At 59.0% G+C, this 8,787-nt stretch overlaps 1 protein-coding gene across 2 annotated transcripts; it reads right to left on the reverse strand.

Moving 5' to 3' along the window:
* Positions 1 to 200: 200 nt before the first annotated feature.
* On the reverse strand, positions 201 to 7,839 carry GPRIN2 (G protein regulated inducer of neurite outgrowth 2; the record flags this gene model as incomplete). Of its 2 annotated transcripts, none has more annotated exons than XM_079899985.1 (2): positions 7,659 to 7,839; positions 201 to 1,553 (listed from the first exon to the last, which is right to left on the reverse strand). In XM_079899985.1, the coding sequence occupies exon 2, from the start codon at positions 1,545 to 1,547 to the stop codon at positions 201 to 203; it is 1,347 nt and encodes a 448-aa protein (XP_079756111.1). In that variant the 5' UTR covers positions 1,548 to 1,553; positions 7,659 to 7,839. The 2 variants fall into 2 exon arrangements, with proteins under 2 accessions (XP_079756111.1, XP_079756112.1); XM_079899986.1 differs by lacking the exon at positions 7,659 to 7,839 and adding an exon at positions 2,011 to 2,028.
* Between the last annotated feature and the right edge of the window lie 948 nt (positions 7,840 to 8,787).

Here is an 8,787-nt window from a genome sequence, read left to right on the forward strand (position 1 = left end):
TGTGGCTCTTGGAAATCAAGCCCTTAAAAACTAGCCCAGCTGCAGGGGGCAGGAAGCCCCCAGGCTGCAGTCCTGCGGTCTGCAGACAGCCAAGAACAGAGACACGTCCATGGGTGCCCGTGGGTCCAAAGGGCACAGGGCCCCTACTGTCCCTGGGGCTGAGTCCATGGGCCCAGGGTAGCTCTTGGGACTGCAGCTCCTTACTCAGGGACTGCACTGGAGCAGCCGCAGCAGCTGGGGCACTGCAGGGACTGCATAACAGCTCGAAGTGGCCCCCTCCGGCTCTCCGCAGACAGGCTGTTCTCGCTGGCAGGGGCCCGCTGCAGCTGCTCAAACTGCATCTCCAGGTGCTTCTGGATGGCCAGGCCGAGTACCTCAGGGTCCACTGCAGCTCCGTACACCTCCCACGTCATGCCCTCAGCATCCCATCGCACGTCCCGCACAGGGGGTGGCACCTCCTCCAGGCTGGACCCCAGAGTTGCCTCCGAGAATGTGTGCAGGGCCACAGGGGCCTCCAGAGGCGGGCTGGTGGCCACAGCTTTGCAGACTGCCTTGGGGGCCGCTTGCACACCAGCATCCTGGGCTGACAGAGGTGATGCCAAGATGGGGGCCAAGTCACTTGCTGAGGTCATGGTCCACATATCCTTGGTCCTGGCGCCAGCCTCCATAGCTAACCCGGTGGGACCCCAAGGGTACGCACAGCAGTGGGAATGCCCAGGAAGCCCCGCAGACAACCTACACTGGAATTTCACCCCGTGCTGAGCCTGCAGCCCAGATTCACTCACTGATGCCACTAGTTTAGGAAAGGCCAGGATCCCTGGGGCAGGCAAGCCGTGGCAGCAGCTGCTGGCCCCCACCTCCCTCACACCACAGAGTAGCGCTGCTGGGGGCAGAGCATGGCAGGAGGTGGTGGCCGACTGCCCGGTGGCTTTGAGACTGCTGCTGTGGGTCACTGTGCCCCCCAGGTCAGGTGGCGGCACCCACACCTGACTCTCCTCCAGTGTCCAGGCTGAGTTTGAAGTCTCATCCTCCAGAGCCAGGTCCCTTTCCAGGCCTGCAGGGGCTTGGCCACCCCGGCCAGAAGCGCTGCTGGGCTGCAGCTGAGCTCCGTGGACAGGCGAGCTGCCCAGGGCCGAGCAGCTGAGGCTGGCCTTCCGGGCACCGCTGTGGCCCCAGATCTGGGTGCTGCAGACCAGGTCCGAGTGGCTTCTCTGCACAGCGGCGGTGCTGGGGTCCCGCAGGCAGCACAGGTCACCACCGCCCACAGCGCTGCTCTGCCAGTGACCCACGGCCCCGGGCTGTGGCCGGGGGCTGGAGGCACGTGCCTGTTCCTCACGCTCAGCCTGGTGCCCTTCCTCCTCCCGGACCTGGGCACCCGTGCTGGCCTCGCCCGGCTGGGCCTGCCATACGGTGCTGCTGGCGCTCTTGTGGAGCTCCGGCCTCTGCCCCCGGCCTGCGCCCAGCAGGCTGGAGGAGCTCCAGGACAGGGGCTGAGGGCAGGGACTGAGGGGTTCCTGGGCACCCCGCTCAGGGCGGCTGGATCTCATGGCTGCCTGCAGGAGAGAGAGAGGGAGGGAGCGGTGTTGAGTCGGGTGCAGCACTTCCGCTGGACTCTGCTGGGGGCCCACAGGGTGCAAGGCACACTGCGGGGACAGCTTCAGTCCCAGCCTGCCTGACCAGGCAAAGCCACAAGCAAAACGATGACAGGAGACCAGACACTTCAAATCAAGATCACCACACATTATACACAGGGATGACACTTCAAATATCTAAAAACCAGAACCGAGCGATCAGAACGAGCCCTAGGGTAAGGTCCTAGAGACCACTCAGAAGGCCAGCTGTTGACTCTTTACTGCTGGGTTATGGGGAAGCGGGGAGCCAGGGGAGAGGCCAAGCCTGCTGGGGACAATAGGTCTTAGCACAGAAGTATTGCAGTATTTTAATAACAAGTAAAGCTCAACTGGTGAATACCAGCCAGGTTCCTCCCACAACTGTCATCATCTCTTTCACCTGGACTAGAGCCTCCTTGGTACACGGTGCGGGGAGGGGGCTCAGAGAAGTTTCGTGGGACAAGCAAGAAATGAATACAGGGCACACTGAGAACCACCCTGGGTTCTCCCATGCACCCTCCCCATCTTCTCTCACGTAGCCTGACTGAGCTGTCACGTCTCTGGGGATCAGTCTTGGCTGCCGTGAAGGGGAAGGGCTTTCCTGGCTTCCATCACAGGTTCCAAGCATAGGAAGAGGCCCCGATACCAGCCCTCTACGCACAGGACTCACTCGGCATTTGCTCATTCCTCCCACAGCCATCTCCTGAGCACCTACTGCATGCCAGGCTCTCGGAACTGGGCAACATGGAACTAGTTTAGATCAGCTGTGCCCCCCCAGAATGGGGTCCAGTACAGGCCTCCCCCGCTATCCGAAAGTACAGCATTCCTATGGAACCGTTCGTAAACCAAAATGGTGTAAAGCAAAGAAGCAACTACCTTTTCTTGTAAAATCCTCTTTGGATTTCTTTCCTTTATTGAAAACATGTACTAATTAATGTAGGTCTCTCATAAAAATGAAGTGACGTAAAGTGAACTTTTGAAAAGCAGGGAATACCTGTACCACCAATCAGACACCCACACCCTTCCTGCCCCATTCCCTCCCTGCCATTCCTGTCCCTTCCTCTAGCCATACAGACTCCTCCAGACCTGCCCACTGGCCCGTCTGCAGCCCAGAGTCAGCAGCGGCCCCTTCAACCTTGGTGTCTCCTCCCGGGGCAGCTTTCCCCAACGGGACTGGCTCCATCTCTGGCTGAGCACTGTCTGGCCTGGATGGAAAAGTCTGGCCAGCTATGGGCCTCCCACCAGCCTGAAGCTGTCAAAGCCTGTGGCCTGTTCCCCACTGTCTGTCCTAACACGTGGCTGGCACTCAGAAAGTGTCTGCCGTGTGTCTGATGGAGAGAACAAGCGAATACAAGAGTAAACCCGTAGGGGAAAGGGCTGAGTGCCAAGAACGGGGTCTGAGGGAGGGCATTTCCAAGGCAGGAGAGCTCACTTTGCATGATGGATCAGAACTTCCTGGAGGACCAGCCATGCAGGTCAGGCCTGGAGAGAGAGGAGGGAGATGGTGCCCAGGGGGAAGGAACAAGGAACAGGGTGAGCAGAAAGCAGGAGGCATGTGTTCAGAGCACAACAAGGGGGCAGCAGGCTAGGGGCTGGGCAGGGCCCCAAAGGGAGGGAGTGGGGTCAGGGCATCTGGGCCAGCCTGGCCCCAGCCAAAGCTGTGAATTAGAGACATTACTCTGAGACTCCCAGCCAGGCAGGACCAGCTGGAGAAACACGGCAGGGATAGCAGGCAACAGCTGCAGTTTGGGCAACCCCAGTCCTGCCTTCCCAGCCTGGGCTGATAAGAACTGTCAAGAAACCAACCACCCTGGCCAGGTGAGCGAGGCCGCTTGAAAGGGAATGTGGGAAGGGCTCTCGGGAACTCAGTTTCTGTATATTACAGACTTCTTGCTGTCCCAGAGCTCAGGAGATGGCTGGTGGCTGTTCGAGCCAACGGTGAGATGTTTCTAGGGCAGCTGTCCCCTGAGAGCTCCAGGCTTGCTATGAAGCCCAGTTCAGCACAACTTCCGGCAATGATGGAAAGATGCTGCTGTGCCATCCAATGCAGTAGGCACTGGTCACATGCGGCTACTGGGCACTCGACGTGTGGCTAGTGTGACTGAGAAACTGAAATCTTGTTTTATGTAAATTTAAGTAATTGAAATTTAAAGGGCCACATACGGTTAATGACGATATATAACCACATATGGTTAATACTGGACTGTGCAGCTATAGACATGGTCCCAGCCTGGGCAGGAGTATCCTGTCCTGGCTGCTCCTTGGGGCTGAAGCCAGACTCGTCCCTGGAAGAGTCAGGAAAAGGATGAGTAGGCGAGAGAGGACTATGACCCAGGCCCAGCCCTCAAGGAGTTCTAAGATGGACACATAGGGGCTTCCCTGGTGGCGCAGTGGTTGAGAGTCTGCCTGCCGATGCAGGGGATACGGGTTTGTGCCCCGGTCCGGGAGGATCCCACATGCCGCGGAGCGGCTGGGCCCGTGAGCCGTGGCCGCTGAGCCTGCGCGTCCGGAGCCTGTGCTCCGCAGCGGGAGAGGCCACAGCAGTGAGAGGCCCGCGTACAGCAAAAAAAAAAAAAAAGATGGACACATAAACAGAGAAGGGCGACAAAGCCAATAACAATCACAGTGATGATAGTAAAAAAAATAGCTCCCAGTGCCCAGTCACCCACTGTTTGCCAGGCGTGTGCCATCTCCTTTCCAGCACTGTCTCATTGAATAGTCCAAGCAACCTCATGACATATGTCATCTGGGACGTATGAGAGAGCTTTAGTGACTTCCTCAAGGGCACACAGCTGGTAAGTGGTTAAGCCAGGAATTAAACCCAAGACTGTCTGAGGGTCTCTGAGCTCCCTCTGGGCACCGTGCAGACCTCTATCCCAGACACCATCACTCTCCACTGTCGTTCTTTTTTACTTACTGTTGCCATGGCTCAACTGGAGTCCCAGAACCCGGTGCAGCGCCTGGCACTCCCAGTGGGGCCCACAACATGCCAGTGGAACAGGTAAATGAGTAGGAACAAAGCCTGGATGTCCATCCCACCCGATCTTGCTTCTTAGCGGCTTCATAGGCTGCCCAGAGTCAAGAGGCCAGGAGGAGCGCCTGCTGCGTGGGCGTGGGAAGGCTGTGGTCACAGATAGCCCCTGGCAGGCAGACAGCCACGGAGCCCCAAGGCCAAGTACGCCAAGGAAGCCCCATCTGGACAGCCTACACAGCTTCTGGCTGAGCCTCACCTACCCTGGACCCTCCTCACAAATAGGTCCTTAAGAAGCCAGGCCAGGCCCTGGCCCCCCTAAGGAAAGGGTGGGACAAGGCTGGGGATACCCTCAGATTCCACCAGGAGCTGGTGAGAAGCCGTCAGTGACAAGGGTCCTGCTGTGCCTGCCTCACCAGATGGCTGTCTAGAGTCCAGGGTTAGTCATCACCCAGTGAGAGAACAGTGACCACAAAGACACCGGGGGTGGGGGGAGGAGGTTATATTTCTGTTGGTTCCCTTCCTCAGCCCACCTCCACAAATGGCAGGTGACAAAACTGAGACCTGGAGCAGCTCAGAAATGTCAGAGAACCCACAGCTGAACCCTGGCTGGCCTTCCCAGCCCGAACGAGGAAAGGGCTTCGAGGGAAGTCACTCGAGTTATGCCAGGGAAAGGAGGTTTCCCACACACCCTACCACCAAGAAGAGGGGCCTCTCAGGAAGCAATGGAGCTGACCAAATGGACCTTGGAGCCAGGGGCAAGCAGGTGGGGCAAGGGGTCTGCTTCCAATCCAGGCTCTTCCCCTTCCTACATATGTGCACTCGGGTGGACCCCTAACCACTTTGAGCCTCAGTTTCCCCAATCTGCAAATCGGAAATAAATTCCCACCCTGCAGGGCTGTTGTGAAGACTGAACGTGATGGCATATGGACTGCCTGGAACAGTGATTGTTAATAATCTTATCTTTCTTCCTCCCATCAGGAGTGACTTGGGCTCAAGGTATCACAGGACTAGTACTTGGGGTTGGGGGGGAGCAGAAAGATGGCTTTTAGGAAGACATTGAGACACTCTATAAGTTAGCCTGGTCTCGCTTCTTAATCTTTCCTACCCTCACCTCATCCTAGGACCTAGTTACCAACAGTGTTCCCAATGTCTCCGTCATCACACTGTTTCCAAGTCTATTTTAAACCTCAACTTCGAAGGATGCCCATGCACACGCTCATACCTGCATGCATACGGACACACACAAGTTTGCAGTCTGCATTCAAATGGCATGTCCATCTGCCTTAAAAATCATGGAAAAGGCTCTGGTTTCATGCAAAAAAGAGACCCTGGGAAGATGTTTTAGCACCAGTTAAAGCACAGGCACAGAGGTATCCAAGACCCTTAGTGTTCTTTAGATGACACTGTAATGTTCTCTCTCCTGCCCCATTTGATGCCAGTCAAATTTGCAATGTGGCCAATTCCCTGTGGCCAAGGCAGCACTCTCCTGCTGCCTCAGTTCTGCTTGTCAGCAAGTGGAGGAGCAACCAGCCTCACATGCAGCATTCAACCAATATCATTTGGAGTAAAAAACTCCAGTTCTGCAAAAACTTCCAGTGGCCCAACGAAAGAGAATGCTAGGTTGACCTGGTCAGAGGTTCCAACTCCTGCTGTGTCGCCCTAGCGGAGAAGCCCAAGGCCTCTGGGGATGAGCCCAGGGGGATTACCAAGGCCAGTGCAAGCAGGCCCCACCGCAGACCACACCTGCGGCATCCATTTCTTCTCTTTTAAGGGACAGGCATTTGGATGATGACTTCTGCTTCCAGCAAAACCAAGACAGGAAAAAGCAAAGCTATGTGGTCAGGAGGGGAAACTGCTCATATGTTGAGATGTGGATCTTACCCCTCAGGGACCAGGGAGGGATACACACCACCCAAATCCTTCATTGCATAGTGAAGGTGTGGCAACCTCCAGCAGGTGGTCTGATCCATCCCAGCAGCAAAAGAGGGACCGACAGGACCAGACTGTTTAGGGCCAAAGTGGGGGAATGCAGCGGGGAGCATTCCTGAGCTACTGAGAAGTGTTTAGAGGGACAAAACGTACCCATCACAGAGCCTTAAGAACAAGATGCCCAGCTCACAAGCTATGCGGGAAAGGGTTCTGGGGTAACAGTGGGTCAGAGGCCCCAGGACCCAGCTCTGCTCACCACAGAGAAGCCTAGGCCCCACCAGCCCCAGAGCTTCCTCCCCTGAGGAGGATTTGCCCATACTTCCCAGGAGGAACCTGGGATGGAGAAGGTCAGCCTCCAGGCCCAGCTGCCCCAAACCCGAAGCAGCCCAGGTGGCTGGTGTGTCCCTACCTGTGTGGCCACGGGCACCCAATGAACCAGCATAGGCCCACACCCCAGCCGTGGACACACCAGAGGCCGACACACAGGCCCGTTTGCTGTGTGAGCCTGCAGGAAGCAGCATCCGCGCAGCTGCGCACCGCACAACAAACGTACAGGCTGTGGAGCCTAAGGCCCGAACACACCACACCACACACTCTCCCCCAGGGGCAAGGGTCCCTGCCCTGCCCCTCCCACACAAAGCCCACCGGGACTCAGGGAGAAGGTCCTCAACGCGATCCCCCAAACTAGGCTACAGACATTCCCAGCAGCAAAGACAGTGACTGAAGGAAGACGGGGCTGTGGGCCAAGGGGGTAGGGATGGAGGGCAGGAGGAGTGAGAGGGAAGGGAGGTCTGGGGCTGGGGGCAGTGGGGGGAGGGTGGGATGGGCGGTGGGGATGGAAAAGGGAGGAGGAGAAACCATAGGAAAAGGGGTGGGGGCAGAATGAGACGGGGTCCTGGGCAGAGTATTGAGAAATGGGAGGATGGGCAGAGGAGACGTGGAAGAGGGGATAAGAAAGGCAATGAGACCAGAGAGCGGAGGGATGCGGCCATGGGGGGCGCTGAGCACTGGGCGGGGGCCGGGATGCGGAGGGTCCGAGTGCAGGGAGAGGTGAGGAGTGGGGTTCCGGGGCGCAGGAAGGGGAGGCGCCGACCATCCCACCCTCCTTCGCCCTAACACTGGCGAGAACGGAGCTGGCCTCTCACCCTCTCGCCCGCCCAAGGCCGCGCAGGCCGGCGGAAGCGCTGCTCCTGTGGCCGCCACAGGTGCCCGGCGCAGCGGCCCAAGATGGAGCCGAGCCGGACCTGGCCTGGGCCGAAGACGCCGCCAGCCGCGGTCCGCCCGGCCCGCGGAGCCAGCGCCGGGGAGGAGCCAAGGGGTGACTGGAGGCCGGGGTGGGGAGCCGGGGCAGACGGGACGAAGGGGGCGGTGGCCCTGCTCACCTGGGCCCGCCCCGGCCTCCACCGCCCACGTCGGCGTCCCGGCCCCGCCCCCGGCCCTGCCCCCGCCCCCACGGTCTCTCTGGTCCCCGCACTATCCCCACATCCTACAGCCCCACGAACCCTCCCCTACTCTGCCCCGCGAGCCTCCAGTCCTCCTTCCTGACCCCCTCCTCGCGGCACGTCCCACTGTCCCGTCTTTTCGGCCCCGCCCCCACCATGATCTCCAGTTTTACAGGCCTGTCCAACGACCCCCAACCCAAGACACCCATCTTCCCGACCCGACCCCGCCGTCCCCAGTCTCATAGGCTCGGCTCCCCACAATCCTCCAGCCCCCGACCCAGCTCCCCAGCCCAAGTCTTCCTAGCTCCACCGCCTCGGTCCTTGTTCCCTTCCGTCACCACGCCCCGCACAGAGGTCTACAGGCGCTCTGGAGACCCCCTTTCTCACGGCCCGCACCGTGTTCTTGGTCACCCGGGCCCCGCCCTTCACAAGTCACGGACTTCCCACCCTGCCCTCGAGAACCCCAGCGCTAGGACCTGTCCCCTGGGATAGTCGGTCGGGTCCCTCTTCGTCCCTGCCCTGCGGACGTTCATTCTCCAAGCCCTGGACCCCAGAGTCCGATCCTCTCAGATTCACTCTCGCAGACCCCAAGACCGACCCTGGTCCTTTGCACTCCGCCTCCACGGCCCCTCCAAGACCCAGGTCTTGTCCCCAGAGCCCTCCACCCGGCCTCCACAACCTAAACCTAGATTCCATGCCCAGAGTTGCTTCCCCAGCTCTGGCCCCAAAGCCCGTATTCTCCCACACCTTTCCTCATCCCTTTCCTTGCCCATGTCCCTGTCTCCACCTTTGTCCCCAAACCAACCCAACTCCTGGCATTCAATCTTCAGCC

The sequence above is a fragment of the Stenella coeruleoalba genome (assembly GCF_951394435.1).
Source record: "Stenella coeruleoalba genome assembly, chromosome: 16".
Classification (NCBI taxonomy): Eukaryota; Metazoa; Chordata; class Mammalia; order Artiodactyla; family Delphinidae; genus Stenella; species Stenella coeruleoalba.